The sequence below is a fragment of the Paramormyrops kingsleyae genome, chromosome 10, assembly GCF_048594095.1.
Source record: "Paramormyrops kingsleyae isolate MSU_618 chromosome 10, PKINGS_0.4, whole genome shotgun sequence".
Classification (NCBI taxonomy): Eukaryota; Metazoa; Chordata; class Actinopteri; order Osteoglossiformes; family Mormyridae; genus Paramormyrops; species Paramormyrops kingsleyae.
Window position 1 is genome coordinate 16,381,456 of NC_132806.1, and position 27,150 is coordinate 16,408,605.

The 27,150-nt window shown below is 41.9% G+C and overlaps 2 protein-coding genes across 2 annotated transcripts; both read right to left on the reverse strand.

Moving 5' to 3' along the window:
- Positions 1-2,370: 2,370 nt before the first annotated feature.
- LOC111834566 (N-acetyllactosaminide beta-1,3-N-acetylglucosaminyltransferase 2-like) lies at positions 2,371-10,403 on the reverse strand. The gene is made up of 3 exons (XM_023793999.2): positions 9,148-10,403; positions 8,886-9,021; positions 2,371-6,270 (listed from the first exon to the last, which is right to left on the reverse strand). Exon 3 carries the CDS (start codon positions 6,265-6,267, stop codon positions 4,957-4,959), a length of 1,311 nt encoding a protein of 436 aa, XP_023649767.1. The 5' UTR covers positions 6,268-6,270; positions 8,886-9,021; positions 9,148-10,403; the 3' UTR covers positions 2,371-4,956.
- A 102-nt stretch (positions 10,404-10,505) lies between these two features.
- LOC111834648 (uncharacterized) lies at positions 10,506-25,544 on the reverse strand. The gene is made up of 4 exons (XM_023794197.2): positions 25,230-25,544; positions 19,497-21,590; positions 18,230-18,553; positions 10,506-17,497 (listed from the first exon to the last, which is right to left on the reverse strand). Exons 2-4 carry the CDS (start codon positions 21,574-21,576, stop codon positions 17,232-17,234), a joined length of 2,670 nt encoding a protein of 889 aa, XP_023649965.1. The 5' UTR covers positions 21,577-21,590; positions 25,230-25,544; the 3' UTR covers positions 10,506-17,231.
- Between the last annotated feature and the right edge of the window lie 1,606 nt (positions 25,545-27,150).

The window sequence follows — 27,150 nt, forward strand, 5'->3', positions numbered from 1 at the left end:
AATGAAGAGATTCCAGGTTACTGAATCGTGGAGACTATGGGTGAGTGATGATTATGAAGGGGGAGGGGAGTGGTATGTGGCTCAGCAAGTTAAGCCACTGTGTCTGTGATTGAAAGGTTCAGATTCCATCCATGGCAGAATAGTCACATGTCTGCTGTGCTCCAGAACCCCTGAAATGCTCCAAGGACACGAAGCAAAACAACTGACCCAGTGCTCAGACCCCAAGCTTTGCTCTCATCTGTCTTAATGTTTCTAAGGAGAGTAAGATGGGATATATGGAAAAATTCCTATGTACAGACGCTCCTCTACTTACAAACTTTCAACTTACGAACTTTCAGACATACAAACGAAGAGGGCTGCAAGTCCAAATTGTGTTTCTTAGGCTCCCGTTGCTGTCCCGGATGCTGTGTCGCCAAAGGTGGGGCCCATTGCTAAGGTTGTCTCCACCAACCCACTTCACACTGATCCTGGCCCAGTTACATGTGTGGCCTGGCCACAAGGTCCATGCTGGAAGACCACCCCTGAGGCCGGTGTCAGGGCTTGGTCCTGCTAAGCTTATTTCAAGCAGGATATTCTGGCTTTTCCTGGTGTCTATTATAGGGGTCTTTGTTGGATTGTATTTAGCCTATAAACCTGTTTAACAAGGAAATTACCAACAGGATCTGAAGCTTCTGGTAACATGCAGTGAATATAAACATTCTACACACCTTTATTCAAAGTGCAGGCTTGTCTAATGCAAATCAATTAAAATGATGTCAGGCATTTTTCCATCTTGTCCTTGCAACTTACAATGAGAAAACCAGGTCTATTGTGGTGCAACCGGTTGGCACTTGGCCCACTGATGCTACAATATTTGATATTTGGAGATAGTCATTATCCTATCTATCTTGCCTGGAGTCCCAGCTGAACAGAAGCAGCTCCAAAGCACCGCCATGCCTTACAGTAAGCAGATATCCCACCTGTCCCTGCCCCTAACCCTAACCCGAACCCACTAACTATATACAATATCCCACACATTTGTTTCTTAGAGAAGATGCGCAAGAACAAAGACTCTACAGCTTATCTAGAATCTCTGGAGAAGAAGAGCGGATGCTATTAATATGTGGGGGATTCCTGGAACTTCCAGAAGAGGTGAGATGTCTGAGCAAAGGTGTTTCCACATGTGGTCCTTTTTAAACGAGCCAAACTCAATCACCTTAAAATGAAGCAAAAACTGGATCAACAGAAAAGGGACTCAGTTCTTTTTGCGGTAACACTTCACTTGACAGGGCACAAATATAGTATTATGCTATTACCTATGCATTAATTAACCACAAACTAAGTCTTACAGTAGTTACATACTGATCTCATGTTAATTCATCATTAATGAATCGTGATGCATGTTTTATCTCAAGGAGTTACTATGCTTGTTATATCTGTTAATTCTGTAAATCTTTGTGAACTTCTGAAGGAACTACTGAAGGAAGAAGTAATGAATAACACAAGTGAAACGCTGGTCTCATCTTTGTTCATCATGAATGAATCATGACGCAAGTACTTACTATATTTGTTCATGTATATTTGTTCACCTCCTCACTGGTAAGCGTAGGCGCAACCATATATCTCCAATATTAGCCTCGCTTCACTGGCTACCTGAGAGGTTTAGAATTGAGTTTAAAATGTTGTTGTTTGTTTTAAAGCTCTAAACAGGCTGGCACCCCAATATTTCACTGAAGTGTTACACTTTTATACTCCGGCCAAAGCACTTAGGTCATCTTACCAGCTTCTGCTCAAAGTCCCCAAGACCAGGCTGAAGACCAGAGGCAAACCGAGCCTTTGGGGTGGCAGCCCCTAGACTTTGGAACAGCCTACCCTGGCATGTTAGATCTGCCCTGACTCTGGAAATTTTTAAATCGTCCCTGAAGACGTATCTTTTCTCAATGGCTTCTAATTTAGGCTGAGCTGGCAGACTTCTCTGTGTCTGTTGTTCTTTGTTTTATGTTTCGTATTTTATGTCTTTCATTGTTTTTCTTTTATTGATGTAAATCTGTACAGCACTTTGGTCAACCTTGGTTGTTTAAAAGTGCTCTATAAATAAATTTTGATTTGATTTGATGATTTGTACATCAGTAGTAACTGAGTTACTACTACGTACTTGTGTACCCTCAAGTAAGGAGTTACCCTTTTTGCACTCACAGTGTGAGCTCATTTGAAAGAGGACTCTGTTCCCTCTCTGGTCCATTTCATTTCTGATGGGGCCTCAGTCCTCTTTCTGTTCACACAGTCATTACCTACCATTCAACCTATTTGTTGTTGTTTTTTGAGCTTCCTAGTGCAACAGCATGTGACCTATCTCCAGCATCTCCAGCAAGTCTAGGGGGCAAAAAAAAAAACAATAGCGACAGGCAATGCCAATCTGCAGGGCTTTGTGTTCACAAATGGCCAGGATAAGCAAACCGCAAGATGGACTTGAAGAGTTCTGGACTGAAACCACTTCCGAAGGTGGTCGCATTTCAGAGTGGTTGGAAAGTTCACATATGCACAAAAATGATGACTACTCGCTCTGGGGGCTGAACGGGACCAAGTGTGAAAACACCCTAAGTATCGTTTTCTTTGACGATGAGCTGTGCTGTCTGTGATACTGAGCTTTATTTGTGCTACTAATTATCTATTTGTTCTTTTTTAATTGTGTTATTTGCACAATCACTTTTAAGTTTGACCCACTTAATTTTGACTTCTGTGAGTTGCTGAATCATGAAAACCACTCTGCTACACCAAGGTCACGGTCCTTTGAGGCATTTCTGACATGCTTCACTGTCAGTGTGAGCTACTCACTGACGTGTGAATGCTAGGAAAAGCTGGAACTGATAGCTGATATGAGTGAAGCTGATATGAGACGATCTGCATTCATTTACATGCTGTACCTTTTTATGCAATTATGCAAATGTCAGTAAGCATAAATGAGAAAACTGGAGGATTTGTAATACATGTTAGCTGGCAAACAAATGCATCTTTTTTATTATTCAAATGTGCCTTTATTGAAATATTTAAGGCAGGGGTGGGCAATCTTATCCAGAAAGGGCCGCTGTGTATGTGGGTTTTTGCTGCAACTCCCTAATTATATTACTAATTAGAGGACTGATTGGCTGAAGGGTTCTCACATCTGGGGTTGAACAGCTGACCTAAAGGTTATCTCAAAAACCTGCGCACACACCAAGCTTCTTTCACCAAGCTTGCCATTATTTATCTTAATTATATTATATACACTGGTGCTTAAAAGTTTGTGAAGCCTATAGAATTGTCTACATTTATGACCTGTAACATCATCAGATTTTCACACAAGTCCTCAAAGTAGATAAAGAGAACCCAGTTAAATAAATGAGACAAAAATATTTCACTTGGTCATTTATTTATTGAGTGGTTCCCTCACACCTCTTGGACCAGGGTCCACCATGGCTCCATGTGTGTGGAGTTTGTGTGTGCTCCCTGTGTCGTCATGGGTACTCCTAGTGGGTTTACCACTGAGCGTCGTTCGTCCCCTCCAACTGATTCAGAATGCAGCTGCTCGGCTTGTTTTCAACCTTCCCAAGTTCTCCCACACCACTCCTTTGCTGCGCTCCCTACACTGGCTTCCTGTGGCTGCCCGCATCAGATTCAAAACACTGATGCTCGCATACAAAGCCAAAAATGATCTGGCTCCATCCTACCTAAAAGACCTCATCATACCCCGCACTGCACCACGATCTCTCCGATCCTCCAGCACTGCCCGACTGGTCCCACCACCCCTCAAGGCACAAGGAAGACACACCTCTCGGCTCTTCTCTGTTCTGGCACCAAGTTGGTGGAATGAACTCCCCCTAGATGTCCGAACAGAGTCACTGAATGTCTTCAAAAGACGACTTAAAACACACCTTTTCCAGAAATACCTGAATTAGCACTTCTGCATTATACTCTGTTTTTTTCCTTTTATTAAAAAAAAAAAAACGCACTTTCCCAACAGAGTATTAGATCGATTCATAGCCTTGGTTTTATTGAGCTAGTATCGGGAAAAATTCATTGTAGAGTCTTAAAGCACTTATGTAAATCGCTCTGGCTAAGGGCGTCTGCCAAATGCTGTAAATGTAAATGTACTCCGGTTTCCCCCCACAGTCCAAAATCATGCTGAAGGTAATTGGAGTTACCAAATTGTTTGTTTGTGTGTGTGTGTGTGTCAGTATGTATGTGTGTTTTAGTGTGTGTTGTGTGTGTGTATGTCTGTGAGTGTGTGTGTCTGTGAGTGTGTGTGTCTGTGAGTGTGCCCTGCGATGGGTTGGGGCCCCATCCTGGGTCGTTCCCTGCCTTGTGCCCATAGCCTCTGGCATAGGCTTCAGACCCCCTGTGATCCTGAACAGGATAAGCAGTAATGGAAGATGGATGTAATGGGTTTATTTGGTTTTCCCCTTAGCTGGAAAAAAATCTGAAAGCATAAAGGTGGAGCTGCATCCTAATAGAAAAATATAATACATTACAGTCTCGATTATCCAACCTTCGCTTACCCAACATTCCGTATTATCCAACGTCCCACCGGAAAAAAAAAAACAAACAAAAAAAATTGGCAACAAGAACTGCAAGTTGCGAGCATGAGTGTGGTCTATTTTTTGTTGCTCCCGACTCTACCGCAGCTAATTAGTTACCCCAACTGTACAGTACATACTGTATTTAACTTAACTTAACGTAACTGTAAGTTCATTTTTTCAGTTCATTTTTTCTGTTGTTTTGTTGTAAAACATGGTTATTAGGTTTGTAATGTGTAAAATTATAACTAATAATTATAATTATAACCTAAAATTATAATTATAGTTTGACATTTAATAGGCTTTGTCTTAAACCCCCCATTATCCGACATTTTCGCTTATCCGATGTTCTGCCGGCCCGTTTATTTCGGGTAAGTGAGACTACTGTATAAGCTTAGGCATGCGTCAATACATCAACGGCGGATCATTCTTTTTGTAGAAAAAATGTATTTCTTCTGGGAATGTCTGATGTCTGTTTTAGACAGTCCACCTGTATGTGCTTTAGTACATTCCACAAACTTAATGTCTCTTCGGGACTCCGTTTGTGTACCAGTAAAATAGAGAAATAGGAACATGGATTGTTTGCTTCCTCCTTTGGAAAGTCAAAGGTCAAAAATCCAGGGTGACTCCTGGGGACAATACCTAATTTGTAGAGGCACATGCCCAGGAAGACGTCATCAATGGGAAAGAGGTGCACCCTCTTAGAGACCTCATTGAGTTGCATGACCAGAGATCCAGAGTACACAACCCCCCCACCACCCATATAGGGGGGATATTTCCCTGCATAGAAGTCCTGTGGGATATAGTACTTTTCATCAACCTGACGGATTGGGAATGCATCATTAATCACATCCCCTATGACAAAATCCAAGTTTCTTCCTCTTGCTTTAGACTGCTGCTCCGCCTGTTGTAGGACGTCAAGAAGGGCAGGTGTCCTCACAAACACATCATCATCGCCTTTAAAGATGAAACGGGCATGAGGACAGTGCTGTAAAACCCATGGCCAGAAAAGCACATCCTTCAGGGTTAAGTTATAGAATGTGTCCCTGAAGTCCCATTGGAGGATGTCTCCATACTTCATGCTCTCCTCTGCCAGGTGGTCATTGGAAAGGGGGCAGGACTGCGGAGAGCGGTCCTGTCTGCCCAGCAGGAAAACCCTATGGACCACTCCGCCTCTTCCAGCCTCACCTGTCACCAGCCCCGTACTTCCCCACGTTTCCCGGATTGCCTCTCTGTTCCTAATATTGCACTCTTTTGATTTGATGGCTAGCAATAGCAAAGGAGCTTCTTCGCTACACAGCCTGGACTGGTCTATTATCAGCGGGTACTCCCTGAAGTGCATGGACTGCAGGAAATCCTGGATATCTTTTGGGAAGCTTTCCTTGACCTCTGAAATGGGACCCAAACTCTGCAAGCCAATTCCAGGACCTTTCTGGAGCCCAGCTCCTGCTGCTCCTCTTGCTGTATCCAGCTGCCTCAGGATGGGGTTGCACTCACGGTCCAGAACATGCTGGAGTCGGTTCCACAGGGCACTGTCGTCGAGTTTTACATTCCAGAAGGGGCGTTCAGCCAGCAACGTTAATGGAGAGACTCCCGGGGCAACAAAGTGAATTGGCAGTTCGGTGGGGGTCGGATTCATTTGGTAGTTGATCGTTACAACGACATACAAAAAAAGGTAAACCAAAAGAAAGAGAAACAAACAGAAACACATACAACAGCGACGGTAAAAAGCCATAAGCTGGCAGAAAGAGAAAAGAACAGAAGTGGGGGAAATAGGTGAGCAGAAAGAACAGTCATTAATAAGATGACATGATTAATTTTCCATCCATCTGTCTTCCAGCCAGTATAGGGACCCTACCCCAGGAAAACTATGTAGGAGACGCCAGTCCATTACAGTATTATGTTACCTAATTTTTTTTATTTATTTTTTTTTTATAAAATCTCACTATTTCTCATAACCTAATGTTGGAAGGTATGGAGGTATAAAAAATTATTTATACGCGTATTTTGGTAACTCTGCAATGGACTGATAAAGTCCAGTGAATTCTCCAGTGTTAATTTCGTTGACGAAAATGTTGACGAAAAATGGCCTGAAGGTGGGTTTTTCTGTGACGATATCTAAAACAAAAATGTGACTAAAATATGCGTTAGTGATGATGACAAAATAAAAGATATTATTTGTCTGATGAATATAAGTAAAATAAAAATAAAAGCTGGACTTCCTCACCACTCCATCTTTTTCTAATTGTGGCTGCGTCTGAATTCAGGGGCTGCATCCTTTGAAGGACGTGGTCTATGAAGGTGTAGCCTTTTTAGGTGGTGTTCTTTAAGGTTAGACAGAAAGTGTTTCAAATGGGACGGTCTGGACTACAGATAATCTTCTATTTGCATCAGCAGCTGATCCTGCCTTTACCCTTGTGCTGCTCCTGTCGTCCAGCCGGGACCCACTTTACCTCCGAGCAATGAATCTGGGGATATGCTGGGCTGTGAAGGATCCATCGGGTGGATCCATCACAATTTGGCAAAAGAAGGACGCATTTCTATACCGCACTTGATGGAGCCTTCGAATTGGTGGAGCTTTGTCGCACTGTTGTGACATATTCGGTTTTCGAATGCAGTCAGAAGGATGCAGCCTCTGTTTGTGGTTCTGTCTGAATTCAGGGGCTGCATCCATCCGGGGCTGCATTCGAAGACTGAACGTGTCTCCGCGGTGTGACAAGGCTTACCCATTATAAACCCCTCCTACCATACCCCTATTATTCCATTATAAACCTAAAATTAGCTACTAGCGTTTGGGTAGTTAACAAACCTTACAGACTGTTTACAAGGTAACAAATCTCTTATATACATGTAAATATGTATGCATTTGTGTGCAGACTTCTCTCAAAAATGGCATGCCAGCCAGCTTACCAAAGTTAGCAGCCCTGCAGATTACCCTAGCTTTTAATAATAATGAATTTTACTTTTTAATAAACATATTGAATCTTCCATTGTTTTGAGGTGGCGGCGTAGTTTGGCTTGAAAATATGTGTGAGATTTAACCTATGAGCTTTTGTGTCTCCATGCTTATGTAGGTCACAGATCTTGATGTGCATTATGAAAGTGGCCAAGAACTGCAGAAGTTTCTGGTCGACACAGCATAGCAACTTGGAATCAGGAACAGGGCTCCGATCTTTGGTGGGAAAGCCCTCGATTCAAATCCTGGCCTTGTTTTTCGTTCTCCCAGGTAGTTAGTTTAATAATTACTGATTCTGATTGGCCAGAGGCTTCACACTTGGCTCACGGGTAGAGGAAGGCTGGAAAATCAGCAGTGCTCGGCCTTTGAGGACCGTGATTTGTGCAGCCCTGCTGTAGAGCAGTGTTCCCCAACCTAGTCCTCGGGGAACCCCGACCAGTCCACGTTTTTGCTCCCTCCCAGCTCCCAGCCAATCACGAACACCGATTACCTGGTACAGGTGCCCTAGGAGCTGAGAGTAAGCAAAAACGTGGACTGTCCCGAGTTTCCCGAGGACTGGGTTTGGAAACACTGTAGCGCATAATAAAAAAGCAGCTCCAGCATGTAACGTGTGGTAGGATGTGCCCCGCAGTCAGATCAGTCACAGGTTTGGGCCATTCAGAGTCACATAAACTAGCGTTTATCTACCGCTGTGAGTGTGACTCCTGAAGTTACTAAAACTGTTCGAAAAAGGCTAATCCTGTTTGGCTAATCCTCAGTAATGTCCAATTTTGCCATTGTCTTTCCTGGAAAAACCCATATTTGATCTGAAGCTGTTCTGTTTTTAAAATAAATTACGCATTTGGAATACTCTGTGAAGACTTCCCATTTTCAATATAATGTATTATTATTATTATTATTATTATTAATAATAATAATATGATTATTATCGATAATAATAATAATAATAATGGCTTAAATAAGGCTAAAATTTATTTTAGACAAAATTATCATAATGATCATTTTCGTAATGTTTTTGTTTTTACTGAAATATGACTAAAATGTATTTTAATCATTTGACTAAGACGAAAACTCAATTTAGAAAGGCTGGCTGAAACATGACTAAAACTAAAGTGCATTGCAGTCATTTGAAAAAGACAAATTAAAAATCGGTGTCAAAATTAACACTGGTATTCTCCTGATTTTTTTCCGTGGTATGGTACTAGATTACTAGATGGAAGACAGATAGGATTTAGTTACAATAGGCTAATCATAATGAATCGTTATTAAATTGTGCGTGATTTACGCATAAAAATATAAGTAGTTATTTCTCCATTACACTGGAATTATTTACATAAAATAATACATTTCGACCATTTTCATTATCTCCAGTGGGCATAAAATATATTTATACTTACTTCTCATTCAGCAACCCAGTTAAAAAAAGCTGCTTCACTCTTCAGTATCTTCTTTTAACTTTCTTAAACGACTTCTACTTGTATCCGTTTCTTCTCCAATGGGAGTTAATAAACAGACGTTGTAATGTAACAACTCCTGCAGTAACGATTCGTATGAAACATATTAGACTGGATTACATTTAAATTACAGATATTAAAGAATATATGAACATTGTTATCACCTAGGTTATACCAAAAGGACACTCGCGGAATTCTGTCTCACCGAGGCCACGAACTTCAATGGTGTTTCAGTTGTATCCGTTTCTTCTGATCGCAAAAAATCCTCTGAAGAAAATCCTTGTCATTTTAACTGAGAATTTTGTCAGATACGCACAAAATGAAATAAAATGTCTCTAAGAAGCAAATAAATACTGTATTAATGCATTTAATGTTACTTGCAAATGCAAGTAACATTCAAAGAGACAATCTTCCGATGAAGAAATATCTGGGAAGCTTTAAAAAAAATCTATCTATATCTAGAAGTAAGAATGAGTTTTTAAACTGCGCTACATTGCAAAGATAACTTTTAAATCCATCGCAACTTCACATGAACTTAACGGCAAACCTAAACATGCTGCTGTCCCTTTAGCAGGCGTGGGCGATATTATCATCTCATAAACGCTGTGTTTCAAAGAACAGTAAGTTATGGGCCACTCGTTTATCTGGAAACTCTTGTTTGACTTGTTAGACTCAAAATGCGTTAACTAAGAGCTTAGGTTAAGTGCGACAGGAATAACAACGAAAGGCAAACGAGCTACGTGACTTAGGCTATACTGATGTTTAAATGCATTTTTTGAATAGATTGAATTTTTACCATTATTTTCGTAAGACTATATTTGCTATAATTTGCTTCATCGTAGAAAAGTGAAACAAAATAAAATAATTTTTCAAGAGGTGATGGATGTACAGAATCTGCACAGCAAGCTCAAAGGGGTTAAGGTGAACTGGCATCTCTTAGTTGTGAATCAGATTTGCCATGAAGATTTTGAACAGCACTACAAAATGGCAGACACACTACAACGGTGGGCTAATTGTGCATTATGTTGCGATTCTTAATGCAGCCACAGTCTTACAGTCACCAGGGTTACAGTCTGGAGGTGACTGTTGCTGTCTAACACACAGTCTGGCCCTACCGCATAGGGATTGTGTCATCCCACAATGACCAAACCTACTCCCAACTCCCTTCATTATCATAACACGTCGATCCTCAATTATGAATGCATTGTAAGCACTTCAGCAGGTCCTGGAAATTTTCAGAAAGGAAGAAGAATTTAATACAGCCCATAAAGAACCATGTAATATCAATCTTCATAAACAGTTTTTTGGCCTTATGTGTGTGTGTGTGTGTGTGTGTGTGCGGGATTAGGATTATATTATTTTGTGGGGATCATGGTTAATGTTAGGGCTGGGTTGGGGTTAAGGTCGTAACGTTGTGATTAGATTTTTCCCTATAGAAAAGAATGGAGAGTCCCCACAAAGATATGATTACAAACCTGTATGTGTGTGCATGTGTGTGTGTGTGCGTATTTCAAAATGCTTCATTTCTTTAATAGATAAGAATGAAGAAAAAAAATTCCAGACCGATGTACAAAATTAATTTAATAAATATATTCCGTGATGTATACTTCCCAGAAACATCACAGGGAAGACAATTTAAACTTCATCCAACTTTTTGATTTGAAGAGGTCGTTTTAGGTTCAACAAGTACAGTGGTCTTAATACAGGATTTTCTTCATTATCGTTAGTGTCATACTTATTAATTCACAGCAATATCTCCAGTCTCTCACACAGTTATGTTTAGGGCTGGTTGCTTAGGCTCTCTCACACAAAGACGACCACCACCCATCTCAGATAGACAAAAACACTTAAATATACTTTGAGTGCATAATGCAAGTATACACAGGCATGTTGGGGCAGACTGCCCTGTCACTGTGTTTTACTACGAACATCAAACAGGAGTGCAACGGTCAAACAGCAACTGCACTACACACCGGCACGCTGGATGCGCTGTGAGCCCAAGCTGAGGGGTTACATGAATTCAATGCTCTGACGTCTCGACAATTGACTCAGCTAAATCAGCATTCATGTAATGTTGTAGCTACAGTACCACACTACACCAATAATAGGAAAAAGCTGAGACAGAGAGAGCACAGTGGGGCCACAAGCTATCACAGTATCATCCGTCCCTTATGTAATTCTCCTACTTCTATTCAATACACTTAGAGATTTGGCACCACCAATGGGATATCAAAAATCAAACAGCAATTGTATGTATCATTATAAAGATACACAAATCATTTGACATTTGTTACAAGCTTTCAAAGCAAATCGTACACATTATACTTAATTTCCATCTGATTCATTCTTCTTTGCACAAGCTGAAAGCATTCAGATTTACCTTTCTAGTCTCTATATTACCCATTTTCACATTAGCGCTAGGGTGGGTTTACTTTACATTTGACTGCCACAGTGAATTAGGTTAATCAGCTCTCTGTTGTTATCTATTGGAAGTTTTAGCAATTGATGTGAACGCATAGTTTTCCAGGCTAACTAGGCAGTCAAGTGATTAGAACTGACAGGAATGTAGACACCAGTACTGAACAGGCAATTCCACACATGTTTATGAACACAGTATTGACAAAAAACTAGGCAAACACCAGCAAAGAACTGGCAAAACCAGTTGGGACCTCGAAGAGTGTTCTTGTCTAATGGACTGAAGATTCAAAGACCTTGACAGATATTTCAGGTATTCTACACGAGTCATGTTTCCTAACATAAACGGACAAATCAGAAAATAATTGTCAGTAATCATTATTATTCAGTAAGCAAATATTAAAGCTTATTACCATTCAAAAGCAATAACTGGCACCTACAGCTGCATATATAAATTATATATTTATATTTTAAGTGTACGCTATATTTTTTGGAAGACACTTAAATGTGACTAGCCAGAATATTCTATATGTTCTGTCATCAATACCATATGCCTTATTTTATAGCTACCATTTCACTTCCACTTTGGAAACATTTGAGAAAGGGGATTTTGAGACATAATTTCCTGACATTTGCCAGATGTGTAATATTCACAGCTCTGATGCCCCTCAAAGCATTGCCAGGTATTAAGAACAAGCACAAGAGCAGCCAACCCAACTAAGACCAATCCTATTACGTTCCTAATTTTTTAGGGCCCCTGTCACTTAGGGGCCCTTGGAAGTGCCCTAATTTTACCCCCAAATTAGATTTTGCTTAAGTGCAAAAATGTTACAATGTAAGCATCACACATACTGGTTATCTTCCCCAGTACAGCATCCTTGTCCCCTGACAATTTGGGGTCCAGTTTACATATAACCTAAAGATACTATTTTACCAACCTAGACCTAGTAAAAAAGTCTCATTGCACTTGCTGTCACATTACACAAGGTCATAAGAATTATATACAGTACACTGGAGACTTCTGCAGATATTAATGCACTCATTATTGCTGCTCTGTGTCCGAACTAAATAAAATCAAAATGCAGTGGTACCTCGGTATACGTCCGCTTTGGAATAAGTCCAATTTGGTATATGTCCTGTTTGGACGCGAAAAATTTTGCTTGGTATACGACTCACGTGCTAGAACTTGTATGGGTCAAAATGAGTCGGAACACCGCGCGCTGCCCTTGTTTACCTCTCTCGAGACAACGCCACCACTGCCCACGAGCGTCAGTACGCCAGTTGCTACCATTCAGCGAACAACCCGCGCCATAACTCTCTGTGGATTTTCACGTGATTTTGTGTTTTTTCCACGTAAATTTTTAGTAAATTCATTAACCATGAGTTCTAAGAAAGTAGGCACTCAACTCCTCTCAGCAAGGTAAAGCGAGGTTAAATTTTCATTTATTTCATGTAATTGCTTTTGTATTTATGTATTTTAATATTAAGCAGTGTTTAAATTATTTTATACAACCCCATCAATGTATAATATGCCAATAACAATAGGATTTTTTTCATGGGGATGGATGAATCATTTTCCCTTTATTTCTTATGGGAAAAATATGTTTGGTATACGTCCTGCATAAGTCCAAGTATCTGGAACGGATTAAGGACGTGTATCGAGGTACCACCATAACAGCTTACTGACCAATGTAACAACTAATAAGAGTCTAGGTCACTTCACCTCATACTTTATTTGATTTGTGTTGCACATCTCAGCTCTTTTATTTTTACAGTACAACTTTCCTTATTTATGACATATTTTATTTTGTTGAATGTTTTTACTTTGCTTTCACTATTTATTGTGGCAGAGTTGACCACCTTGCATTTCACTGCAGGCTATAGTCTGACTGTATACCTTGCCTGTGACAAAAAATCTCCCGAATCCTTGAATCCAAGGTATTAAAAAAAAGCTTTTCATCTCCACCAGGTGTGTCTGTCCCTCCCCTTTTCTGCCTAGTAACGGAATGTAAGTAACACCTGAATGAATTACTGTAACTATGCAACAGAAAAAACACATATATATATATCAGATTCAGTAGCTGGTGCTGCTGTAATACAGTAATGGGACATTAATGAACACATTGTCTCCTGGCTTCAGAAAAATGGGGAAACATTAAAGTACAGCAGCTTCAAATACACAATACCTAGGGAGAATGTTAGTCACAGTGAAATTAACAATAAAGCTTTCCTTAACAGAGTCATTCAAAGTAACAGAATGTAAGAATGCATAGTGTTAGTCAACAAACAACGAAATGGAACAGCCACTTTAGAGAGGTGGTGTAAAGGAATGACAGCTGAAGAAAAATTAATAGGTGTGTCTGCATTGACTCCCGATAATATCTCTGTCAAAAAGAATAATGCGACGTCTTACGTGGTCAAAGACATGACCAGATGCACAGATAAAATGGCTAGTAAGATAAACAGAAAAACACTTATGCGAAAGGCATCTGACAGATTCAGTAGCACGGATAATGTCTCTTCCCTTCAGTCTGTTCACAATAACAAAGTTACAATTTACTTCAGAATTATTTTGCACAGTTTGTCATCTTTGTTTTCTTTCTCTTTAAAACATTCCAGTTGGAATGTTCACAGTACAGGTCTCCACTGAAGTAACAATTGGAATTTTGTGTTCTACCCACCCTCTCACCTTGATTTTTTTGTTTGTTTGTTTTTTTTTTTAATCCTAGAGACTTTGAGAAAACATACTTCAACTGAATGGACAGTCAAATAAATATTTAGTAATGCTTTACATTAACTGTATCTTCATAATGCTTTTACAATGCATTCGTAAAATAATTCAGTGCACCTTCGTAATGGATTTGTAATGCATTCATAGAACATGCACAAGCAGAATGTAAGTATACCACAACATCCTAACAGCTTTAATGTTCATTAATAACAGATATTATATGATAATAACAAACATTATAATCGTATAATCATATAATGTTTGTTATTAATGTATATTACAGTTGTTAAGGTACACTATATGGACAAAAGCATTGGGATACACTCCTTAATCACTGAATTCAGGAGTTTCATTCAGACCCATTGCCACAGGTGTATAAAATCAGGCACCTAGCCATGCAGTCAGGTTTACAAACGTCTCGTTCCTGAGAGCTCAGTGAATTCAAGTATGGCACTGTCATATTATGTCACCTTTGCAACAAGACAGTTATTCCTTTCTAGATATTCCATAATCAACTGTATGAGGTATTGTTGCAAAGTGGAAGCATTTAGTAACAACAGAAACTCAGCTGCGAAGTGTCAGACCGTGTAAAGTAATAGAGCGAGTCGCAGAGTGCTGAGGTGCATAGTGTGTAAAAATCATCAACGCTCTGCTGATTCAATAACTGCAGAGTTCCAAACTTCCTCTGGCATTAAGCCCAGCAGAAAAAGTAGGAGCTTCACGGAATGGGCTTCCATGGCCGAGAAGCTGCATGCAAGCCTCACATCACCAAGCACAATGCCAAGCGTCGGATGGAGTGGTGTACAGCAAGCCACCACTGGACTGGAGCAGTGTAAATGTGTTCTGTGGGTTGACAAATCACACTTCTCTGTCTGGCAGTCTGATGGACGAGTCTGGGTTTAGCAGATGCTAGGAGAACGTTACCTGCCTGACTGTGCTCCAGTGCACAAAGCAAGGTCAATAAAGAAATGGTTAGGTGAATTTAGTGTGGAAGAACTTGACTGACCTGTACAAAGTTCTGACCTCAACCCCACCAAACACCTTTGGGAAGAACTAGAATGGAGACTGCAAGCCAGGCCTTCAAGTCCAACATCAGTGCCTGACCTCACAAATGCTCTTTTGAATGAATGGGCAAAGATTCCCAGACACACTCGCTGTTATAGCTGCAAAGGGGCCACCAACTCCATACTGATGCCTATAGATTTAGAATGGAATGTCATAAAAGTTCCTGTGGGTGTAATGGCCAGGTGTCCTAATACTTTTGTCCATATAGTGTATGATAGGATGTTCACATACACTTACGTGATGCTTATGAATGTTCTATGAATGCATAACAAATGCATTATGAAGGGGCAATGAATGTTTTGTGAATGCATTATAAAAGCCTTATGAAGGTGCAGCTAATATAAAGCCTTATCAAACATTCAGCTGAATGAATCATTAAATACATTTTTTTAAAATAACAAATGCATTTAGTTCAATAAAATGATTGCATATTAACACTGAGAACCAGTAGTGGGGAGGGTTCTGCTAGTTTACTAACAACTAATTAGTGAAGCTAACTTTTTTGTTAGTGAATTAGCATTAACATTTTTTCAAAGGTAAAGTAAATACAGTTTAATGGTCAAAGATGTACACTAAAATCACACATATTTGTTCCAATCTGTTGTCAGCATGTCTGCAACAGTCTATCTGCCACAATGTTGGCTGACTACATGCAAAAGATATAATTGGTCTATAACTTATTGGACTTAAGGTAGTTGAAGCTAAATATAAGTGAACCAGGCACCCTGAACTAAGCAGAGAACTGGGACCAGTATCACAAAGCTGGATTTCCTCTTAGTCGTATAACTTGTTTGATTTCAGGTGCCCCACATTTAGCCCAGACTACCTTAAATAGGACAAGTTGTCCAGCTACATACAAAATCCTGATTCAGCTCCTGATTATTATCCTATATTTTCCAGCCTCTGATTGACAGAGCTATAGGCCAATAAAGTGCTGAGACCCTCCTTCCTAGTTCTCCATAAACAGTGCCACGTTTGTAGTCCCTAAGTGGCTTCATTGAGGGCAAAATGTCAGCATGAGCCAGTCACGGAGTAGGACTCCAACAATAATGCTTATAGAAAAAAGAAAATCTATTTTGGAGACTCTACAGAATCTAGCGATCCCCAATCCTAAATACCCCCAGCTAATCACTCCAGCCATACGGAACTTCATTGCTAAGCGGGTTAGAATTTCAGCTCTCTAGGTATATTTTAAGAAGCACAAAGCACAAAACCAACCTGAAGCAAAATTAATATAATAAAAGCTAGCAATTCACTTTTATCGTGAGCTTCTGCTAATTTTTTTTTAGCCATTTATCAGTTTAGCGTTATCAAATTAAACTTCGAAGTTAATGGATTAGCGGCTATCGAAATTAACTTTTCGGCTAGCTGTGCCCACCACGGCTGAGAACTGTATATTTTTGGAAGATGTATTCAAAGGACAGAAAGCACAAACAAATCTTAAGCTGTCCATGTGGCTTTACACATTTCCTTTTCGTTTTGCTTCCATCCACATTCACACCTTCACTTGAGGCTTGTTAGATCCACTAGAGTACCAGTTTGGTCACTGAACTTCTCTCCAACTTCCCTGTGCTCTATTTTCACTCATTTAATTATAATTTAATCTAGTAAAACTTTAATGTAGTGTCCTGGGACTCCATACTGGCTCCATTTAACCTAATTTATAGAATTATTAATAGCGATTTATTACACATCTTCAAAAAAATAAATCCCAGTGATAGAAAAATATTTCTTATGGACCACAAAAAAAAACTCCACCCAAAATGCCATGTTTTATGTCCATTCCAAAAGGTAGCAGCAGTTATATAAACTTCAAATGAAGATTTTAATAACCTTACTAGATGATACTATCAATATTGCCCACATATCTCTATTTTTCCACCTCTTCCCCCCTACATTCATTATAATCATCTTAATGTCCCTCTCTTCATCTACGCACATCTTAGTCCTTGTCTCTTGCTCTCTCTCTCTCTTCCTCCCTCCCTCCCATTGCAGCTTTCTTGTTCTTCCCTCCTCTCCTTCTTCTGTGCGCCTATCCCTCCATCTTCTCCCTCCCCCACTCACTTGCCCACCCCCCCTCAGACCTGGGTCTCCAGGCCGCTGAGTTTGGGCGTGAGGATGCGTGGGGTGATGCCCGAGTTGAGATCTCTTTCGAACTCCAGCAGCTGGCCCATGAAGTTGAGGTTGGGCGAGACCACCGGCCTCCGGCTCTTCACGTACTTGTAGGCGTCTGTCATTGTCATGAGGGTGTGCTTCATCAGGTAGGCGATGACGACGGTGGCCGAGCGAGAGACCCCTGCTTGGCAATGTACCAGCACTGCTCGTCCACTCTGGTGTGCCTCCTCTGTATGTGGGGGGGCACAGCATTAAATCAATAAAAACCAGGCTGAGTTACAAGCGAATGCCAAAACAACACAAACACGCAACTGCCACTTTCTCCAATGTTTTATCATCTATGTTTCTCAGTGCTGCCGGATAATTCCATTCTTAATCAGATTCAATCCCATCCTGATGCAGTGTGTGTTCTCTATGACTCTATGACTCAATGTTGTTCAAGTGGCGTCTGTCTTGATAGTCGTGTCATGCTCAAATTTGGCCTCATGCTGATCTGTGTGATTCCGCTGTATAAAACCATAGCAGCCAAACCCACTAGCATCCAACCCACTGCAATTAACTCAGCGAGTGAGCAGTTAATGACACATTCAAGAAGCGCGTACAGCCTGCAAGATGAGCAGAGTCACGCCGGAAACAAACATCATTATCAACCTTTAAAATAAGTGCATTTAACTCCAACCTCAATATTGTGTCCTATGCTGCCCAGCTTGGGCTCCAGACTCACACAGAGGTCATATGATTGGACAATAGATGGATATTAACTCTTGTACTTGACTGAATGCAAAGAATTGTCTTTTTGATACAACATTGACTACAATTAGTAAAATCTGTGGGCAAGATTCGAAAGACAGAAACTGACGCTAAGTTTCCCGATCCAGAAATATATCATGGCATGAACGTACAGTGTGAGCTTTGTGACAGTTGCACGACCTTTCTTTCGTTCGTTCTGCATCTCGCTCACCGATGAACTCAAAGACCTCCTCAAAATACTGCCGGAGGTTCTGCTTGCTGCTGTCTGTGGCGGGCAGCCGCTTGTAGTGGATCAGGCCCGAATCCCGGTGGTAGAGGGGCAGGTGGGTGGTAACGTTCACCACAAAGCCGATGTTGAGCTGCAGCAGCAGGTCGAGGTCCTGGGCGTCCCTCTCGTTCCCGAGGAACAGGCAGGGGAGTATGGGGCTGAGGGGCGCATTCTCCACGTCGGGGGTCATCTCACTCTCCTCGGCAGACAGGGAGGCGGGCAGGAAGGAGGACAGGGGGAGTGAAAGGGGGGGGCTGGATTCATGCACTGGGATTGGGAAGCCAGGGACAGGTTACATGGAAAGAAAAGGTTTCCCTTAAATGGTAGCAATAATTAAAATCACACCAGAAAAAAACTAAATTCCCAAGTCTCCCCGTTTAAATGGTTTTATGAAATTGGGGGTGTTTTTTTAAGAATAAAAAACAGAAAGAGTGACCCACTAAATATTGTCTTTTTCAGAGTTGTTATTGAAGGATCTTTGGAGTTAAAAGTCCAAAAAGAATTCTAACACAAAAAGGACAGGAAAACAAAGCTAAATTGCTGATTTTAGATTTCCCTGCTTTGCAATTTAAATGTGAGAGGAGATTAATCTTCCCCTGCCAACATTCAGTGTCAGCAGCCCTGTTTCCAGGGAAAAAAAATCAAATTAATTCCCTTTTTATCTTCAACCTAATCACCTTCATTCACATTCCCATTATTTTTGCTATTCCTGTCCTCTTTTCCTTCTCATGCCCAGAGTTATAATTATCAGCTCATTGTCCCTGAGTTCTTTTAACACAGCGACATACCAGAGCAGCTGGATATTATGACAGACCCTGGTAACTGTTAACACACAGGATATTTCAAGTGTGGATGGAAACATAAAGCAATAAAGCTAGAAAGAATGATATACAGATACTTAAAGGATATTTATTTTGAAACTGACATGGATTTTTTTCATTCTATTGTAGATTTATTGACATCCAAAGATAATTGTTAAAACAATAGTTGTATCTGTGGTTTAATAAATAGTTATATAATGTGATAATTTGTCCACAAGACATAATCTGGGAAAGAAATACTAATTCTCTGACCAGGTTAATGCCGTGGATCATGTAGCCATTCGCAAGCCTGTCATCTTTGCAGCAAGCAATGCTGCTTCTCTTTGGCAGGCCAAACCAACGATAACGGCCTCGTCTTTACAAAGCTGGGGCATTGCACAACTGCTTACCTTTCCTGTTCTCATCATCTTGATCTCTGTTGAGTGATTTCAAGACCAGCTGGAGAGGCTGTGCCATGGGGAGGGTGTGAGGTGCAGGGTGTGTGCCCTCCCTGTGCCCGGACTTGGTGAGGCTGGTGTGGGCAGAATGTGGAGGAGAGATGGAGGGCGGTGAGCAGGCTGTGGGAGGACAGGGGGGGAGAGGCTGGGTCAGAGTGTTCTCAGGGACAAATCCACTCTCAGTCTCTCCTTCTTTGGTCCACAGCCTCTTCAGGGAATCTCGGCCCACGTCCTTTGAATCCCTTGAACCAATGAAGTCCAGGACTGCCATCTTCCCTTGCTGCAGACAGCGACGTCCCGCATGGTCTGTCAGATGAGAGCGGGTGAATTCTAGAAGATTCCGGCAGTCCAGAACCACAGGGCTGGTCCCGCCGCTCCCGTCCTGCTTCTGGCTGTCACACGGGTCACCAGCCATCTCAGCAGCATGGTGGTTCTGTTGGTCCTTGGAGCGGGTCATCTTTTTCGCCAGCTCCTCAGGCCAGATGGTGCGCACGCTATAATCATCGTCGTCTGCCGAAAACGAGCCAGCCGTGCGCACCCCTCCGCCCCGACCCAGCCCGCCGAACTTCCCCCTCAGGGGGTTGTAGCTGACCACAATGGGGTCACTGCTACAGTAGCTGCATGTGGAGCTGCCTGTCTGACTGCTTTTTGGGTTGCAGCCGCCGACGCAGTTTTGTAGGACCCGGAGCGGGGCAGACGTGGAGAGGGGGGCACACGGCAGGCAACCTCCCACAAGCTTTTTGCGAAAGGCAGTGGAGCTCTGGAAGCTGCCCCCCCTGCCTGAGCAGGACACACATCCCAGGTGCCTCAGGGGCCTAATGTGGCAATCGGACACGGTGCTATTGGACGAGGAGGTGTTGGTGGTAGATGAGGTAGACAGGCATCCTCCTAGAGATTTCAGGCCCATGACTCTGGAGCCACGGCAACCCCCAACCACCCCACCACCACCTTGGCATCCAGAAGACCACCCACCCCCAGGGCCGGAGCGGACAAGCTTGCAGCATCCACAACTGAAAGGCTGGGAGGGGTCAAGGGAGCAGGTCAGGGCCGGGCCGGGGAAACCACCTCCCCTGGAAGAGCTACATGATTTGGAGATTGCATGGAGGTGCGGCGAGGGGCGTTCCCTGGTCCGGGATGGACGAGGCTGGCTGAACTGGTGGTGGAGTGGGGCTGTGGAGTGGGAGGCTAGGGCTAGGGCAGAATATCGGGTGTTCAGCACTGAAGCATGAGGCACTGGGACTGAATTGTGTGGCTGGGGCTGGCAACAGGGATTGAAAGATTGGTGGATTGGTCCCAGTTTGGAGTTCTCCTTGTTCCCTGCAGACGGAACCTCCTGCAGAATTCGGGAAGAGAAGCTGGCTGTCTCAGGGTGTGTCTGAGGAGCTGGGTCTTGCTCTAGGTCCTTAGTAAACTTGGAGTATAGTCTGTTTCCCACTCCAGGAGTCAGTTGGCTTCGGTGGTGAGTGCTGGGCTGAGGTTTCTTCTTGGTCTGGGAATGGTTCTGGAGCTGCTGAACTGCCCCTCCTGTTTTCCCTATGGTTTCCCCTTTTTTTTCACCCTGCCCTAAGTCCAGATGCAAAGATACCTTCTTCTCCTTGTTCCCCTTCAGACTCCCGCTACGCCTCACGCTGCCCCCCTTGTCCTTCCTGGAGATACTGCTCGCTTCCCCGGTCCCAGCAGCCAGGGACAGCTTGATATCTATGGTGTGCGTAGGCTTGCGTTGTCTAGTCCCCAGTACCAGCACTCCGTCACTGTGCTGAGCGCGGTGGCCACCTTCAGCCCTCCCCCCCTTGACTTTCTGAGGCCGGGGGGACCTTCGCCTGTGTTCTGAGGAGGATGAGGAGGAGGTGGAGGAGGAGGGAGAGGATGAAGAAATATGTGGACGGGTGTGACGGTGTTGGGATTGTGGTTTAAAAGATGTTGAGTTGCTTCTGACAGAGGCACTGTGGGATTGCTGGGAGGCCACGTCCAGAGCAGAGCTCTTGGGGCACTGAACGACCACAATGCGCTCGTCGAGGGGAAGGGGAGGCATCTGGAGTTCAGCAGCTGAGTGATAAGGGGGGGAAAGACAGTCAGTCATCATCTTAGTACATGAAGTCTTAATGAAAATTGAATATGCATACTGTTACAGTTCGGTTGCGAATGTCAGTCTATCAAGCACATGTGTTACTGCTTATCAAATGAGGATGCATACATCTGGATCATGAAAAACGTGGCCTTTCCTGCTGCACAACCACAGCACACAGCATCAGATAGGTCATACGTAGAATTCAATTGCCTGAGGATTCTGGAACTTTGAATATCAGTTCTAAATCTTGAAAAGTATATGTGACAGATGATTTGCTGTCAGTCGTCTACAACTGTTTCCAAAAAAGTCGGGACACTCTGTAAAATGCAAATAAAAACAGAATGCAATGATATACAAATCATATAAACCCATATTTAATTGAAAATAGAACAAAGACAACATATCAAAAGTTGAAACTGAGAATTGTTATTATTTTATGACAAATGTATGCTCAATTTGAATTGGATACCAGCAACACGTTTCAGAAAAGTTGGGACAGCATATTTACCACTGTGTTGCATCACCTCTTCTTTTAACAACAACCTGTAAATGTTTGGGAACTGGGGAGACCAATTTCTGGAGATTTGAAAGTGAAATGTTGCCTAATATAGAATTTCAGCTGCTCAACAGTTCAGTGTCTCCTTTGTTGTATTTTTCGTTTCTTGGTGCACCAAATGTTTTCACTGGGTGACAGTTCTGGACTGCAGTCAGGCCAGTCTAGCAACCAGACTCTTCTACTACAGAGCCTTGCTGTTGTTATTATGCACAGAATGCGGTTCAGCATTGGCATGCTGAAATACACAAACCCTTCTCTGAAAAACATGTTGTCTGGCTGGCAACATATGTTGCTCCAAAACCTGTATATACTGTATCATTACGCATTAGTGGTTCCATGCAGATCACTTTTTTGGAAATGGAGTTGTAGTCTGCTCAGGGCCCCCGAAGCCGACAGTACACAGCGTACGGTAGACTGGGCTACACCCTGCATGGGATACCAGTCCATTACAGAGCACATGCACACAGCCATGCTCTATCGGCAATTTAGAGACTATCCTATTTGTTACTACACATATGCACTTGTGTGACAATTAAGCTACTGTTCATTATCATTACACAAAGCATAAGAATTTGGACAGAGTCTAGAATAGTGACAGTATAGGTTAGAAGACCGATAACTGAAAGGCCAGCAATCAGTCTTTTACTCCCTAAATGTTCACTTACAAACAGGATCTTGCATGTCCATCCACACACATACGCAAAGTCACCGTATTCCTCATGTGACAGGCCAATGTCCTTGGTCTCTACATTATTGGCTTATTGGCCCGGCTTTATTCATAATAAAAGCAAACAGTACTCTGTTGACAAACCCTCGGACACTCTACCCTCAAAAATCAATAATATGAATGTTGATATCAATGTAACATTAAAACAAAAAATATTACAATAAAAAATACACTTGCTATTGTGCAATTTGTTGAAAACCTGGAAAGAAAAACTATGCATGGTTCAAAAACACTGATGTATAAAAAAATATAATAATTATAATTGTGTGAGGTAGTTGCATATGGCCATTTAGGCGAGGCACATGTTACAGATATTTTCTACATTAGAATAATGTTTACCCTGAGTTACAGTGGCTGGAATGAAATCTGACATGTTCATTAGGAGTCATTAACTGTTGTCACAGGACTACGCTTCTGGGCTTGCCATTGTGTGCAGCAAAAATATTTGTAATACGGCTGCTGTTGATCATCAGCCGTGTGTCTTTACATTGTGCTTAAATGTAGGATTAATGTGATGAATTAGCAGGAAGACCTAAATAGTAGAAGAGTTAAAATATGCATAATACTGTAAATAAGAGGATAGAGTAACTCATAAAGAGCCATGTGGTACGATGGCCCAAGGACATACTGAAGAAACATATGAGGTCTCTGTGCTCGCAGCTGTCTTACAGCATGTGGGCGTCAAAATGTTACTATATTAGTAAACAAAATAAAAACAGGACACGTAAGATTTATGGCTGCAAGGCAGAAAGAAACAATAGTGTAGGGATACTGAAAAAGTGAATGTATGGATCTATCTCTAGCAAACACCACTGACTGTAAACACAAGAACATCTTACTGAAAGCTGATCATTTTCAAGGTATAAGCTGATATTTTCTAAAATAGTACAGGACATCATCCATGTCCAAAATAATTCTTCTCGTGACTGTTGTCCTGAAATGACGAAGAGCTTACATGCTCCAGCGGCAGTGAGCTGCCAATCCAATTAATCGTTACTGAAGACTCCTTTGCCACAGGGGCCTGTGCAGTTTTTTTTTTATCAGCTTTTCATGCTTGACTGTGTAGGAAAACAGGCCAAGGCAAAATTATACAGGCATTTTCTCAGTTTCATGCTGGGGTATATGTCGAGGGTAAATCGGTATATTTATCCCATTGATCCAGGTGTGCTCTGTTTCCCCAAAAGATACTAAACCTCAAGTCAATTACATCTGACCCAAAACAATAGGAAAGCCTTCTTATCTATCTGCACTATTGCCAGATCACATAACACGGTACTTTATTGAAAGATTAAACCACAGTCATCCGTCTTTGGTCTCAAACAATTATCCCTATTTACACCCAATGACAGATATTCAAACTGACCTGTTTACAATGAATGCTTGATTATTATGAATACTGGATTATTGGCAAATTTGTCATAAAGAAAAAAAGCTGACTTTACATATTAGACCTTATTAGGCACTGTACATTCATTATTAATTAATTATTAATTAATTAAAAAATATATTATTTCGAATATATTCATTTGCTTTGTACATATAGCATGGGATACAGCTGTAAAGCTTGTACACATTACGCATGTTTCAGCCCCTTCCTGAACAGACTGGAGATGATGCAGCACCATCCCAAATGACACATTTGGCACCACGTTAAGAAAACTGACACAGACCGAAAAAAACAAAGTCATCTTGCACCCTCAGCTTTTTTAACTTCTTTCGGAATATATAAACATTACATTAAGTCTGTCCCTGGCCTGCCAAAAAATACCGACCAGGCGAATGTCGTTTTCTGCAACGAGTTCAAATATTAATGCGACTTCTCTATTTCATACGTTTCTAAACAGAATTGTATATAGCCTACAACAAATAAGATTACAGACAATGATTTAAATTGGCGAGGTTATAATTCGTTGGGAGAACAATTGAAGCACCTCATTTGCTTACGTTTTGGTAGTGATTGTACATACGTTGTAAGAAAAACACCAGAATCCCACGGCATGAAATAGACACCACACACATATGCATTTACTACATCTGAATGCAATGTGCCTGCAGCATCAGTCTCTATATTACTATACAACTGCCTGCAACGCGTCTGCTACATCGGTGTGTTTATTTACTACACATCTGAATGTAATGTGCAAGCTATACCAGTCTGTGTTCACATCGTTGTCAGCTGCAGACCAAGAGGTCTATACTACATTAAGGTTGCACTGGAGAATGCTGCATTAAGCAAGAACGCAGTAAACGCACAGGCTGCCTATAGAAAGAATCACTGATTGACAAAAAAATGAATGCCCCAGTTCTTTTCATCTGATTCTGCCACATACTTACGTTAAGGTCTGTTCTGGCGGCTTATCGTCATAGTATACGAAGTGGAGAAACCCTTGAGGCGACTCACGTACTTATTTGCGTCCAGACATGCAGCCTATCGCTCCTTACATTCCATTGGGATGCAAGCGACTAAAAAAATGCGGTACCCATATTTCTCCATCACGCCCTGAGTCTTTGAGACTGTGAAACGATCCATTTCATTATCGTTTGTATTAGTATGGATATAAAAGTGTTGAGTAAAGGAAGAGAAAGACCCTAGCAGCAAAACAGGGACTTCACAGCGTCTACGTATACATGCCAGTGTCCGAACGTGTGTGTGCTCCTGTTCGTCAGTTTTTGGGAGAGGCGGAGACTGGGGGATTGGCTGGGGTGGGGGGTTGGGACCTTGACGGGAGGTGGGTGTGGTTTGGATGTGGGTGACATCATTCCAGCCTAATGAATATGATGAATATGATGAGTTTAGCGAAAAAATCTAAAACTTCAGTTTAGTTGGCCGTGAGGAAAGAAAATTGAGAGAAATTGAGAAGTTTTCCAAAGATAGTGGGGGCGCAAGGTATACAATAAATTTGGACCGCAAAGCAGCAAAAAAAAACTTTTAATTAAAAATATTAAACATACTTATTAAATTAGCAGAGTATGTTACCAAAATACATATTTAATTGTTGAAAAACTTACCTATTCAATTGCTCGTAATAGAAATAAGCATGAATGCGTGTTGGGACAACGATTATATGGGATTCTCAAACTCTTAAATGCTAACGGTTGTAGAATATGGTACCTCCCTTAAATTATACACCTAAACATATACTAAACTTTGCATTTACAGAGTTCGGCATTTAACATCATCGGGGTTTAACTGGAATTAAAGATCACCCCTGGACCTTTGCCCATACAGTTTTAGGTGGACACACCACATTTGGGTATGCAAGTCCATCACTCTCCAGAAGTTCATAGGGAAGTTGAGCCTGCTAGGTCTCAGCACATCCCTGTGAGAGACCCCAGTCAGTTCACATCACTCCCAGCACCACTGTGTGCTCAGCCGATTCCCATGCACTCTGACCCATGACTGTGCTGCAGTGTACAACTCTGACACCAGCATCAAGCTTGCAGAGACACAATGGCGGTGGGTCTCATCAGCAAAGGTGATGAGTCGGTGTACAGGTTGGAAATTCAGCAAGTGCCGGACTGGTCTAATAACAACAATCTGTCTCTTAACATGGACAGAAAGAAAGAGATGACTGTTAACTTCAGACTCTTGTACATCAAGGTTTTCACGGTGGCTGCACTTGTCAGCTGACCTCACCTGTTCCCTCAATGCCTCCTCCTTAGCCAAGATGGCACAGCAGCGCCTTTTTTTCCTGACCAGCTGCATCTCTTGCTTTGGAAATTGCAAGCCACCTGCAAGATCCTACAACACTGGGACATCTCTGCTGTCCATTGATGACAGCACAGTGCACATGTAGGACCCTCAGCGATGTGGAGTATATTCCCTACCCCTCCGTTTGTCCCCCTTCTGTCTGGCAGCAGATAACAGAGCATCCAAGCCAGTTCTGACAGACTCTGTAACAGCTTCTACCCCATTTATATCCAGGCTCTGAAATCTTTCATGGGTCCCTCCCCATAGATGATAGAATTGGACGTTACATTAACTCTGCTGTCCACCAGCACTGTCACTTTTACCATTTGCGCATGCATTAATATTGCTATGAATGCCTATTATTTATCACTACTTATTGGTTCGGTATTTATATATCAGATATTTCCTATACCAGCTTGTGCTATTCAGGGTCACAGACTGTTACTGCGCTAAATCACAAAAATGTAGATCCGCCCATTTCCGGTTTACTGCGTTGACGCTACTGCGCGTCAACAACGAATTCGCGCTTGTGATTGGTTCCTGTGCCTAGTACGAAACTAACCC

What these genes read in the sequence shown, in the direction of transcription:
- LOC111834566 (XM_023793999.2), bottom strand. Translation starts at nt 6,267, where the DNA reads ATGGCTTTTTACCGTCGCTGTTGTATGTGTTTCTGTTTGTTTCTCTTT.
- LOC111834648 (XM_023794197.2), bottom strand. Translation starts at nt 21,576, where the DNA reads ATGCCTCCCCTTCCCCTCGACGAGCGCATTGTGGTCGTTCAGTGCCCC. An exon ending in AGATGATGAGAACAGGAAAG is followed by an intron (nt 18,554 to 19,496) that starts GTAAGCAGTTGT and finishes TCCCAATCCCAG; the next exon opens with TGCATGAATCCAGCCCCCCC. An exon ending in GGAGGTCTTTGAGTTCATCG is followed by an intron (nt 17,498 to 18,229) that starts GTGAGCGAGATG and finishes CCCCACATACAG; the next exon opens with AGGAGGCACACCAGAGTGGA.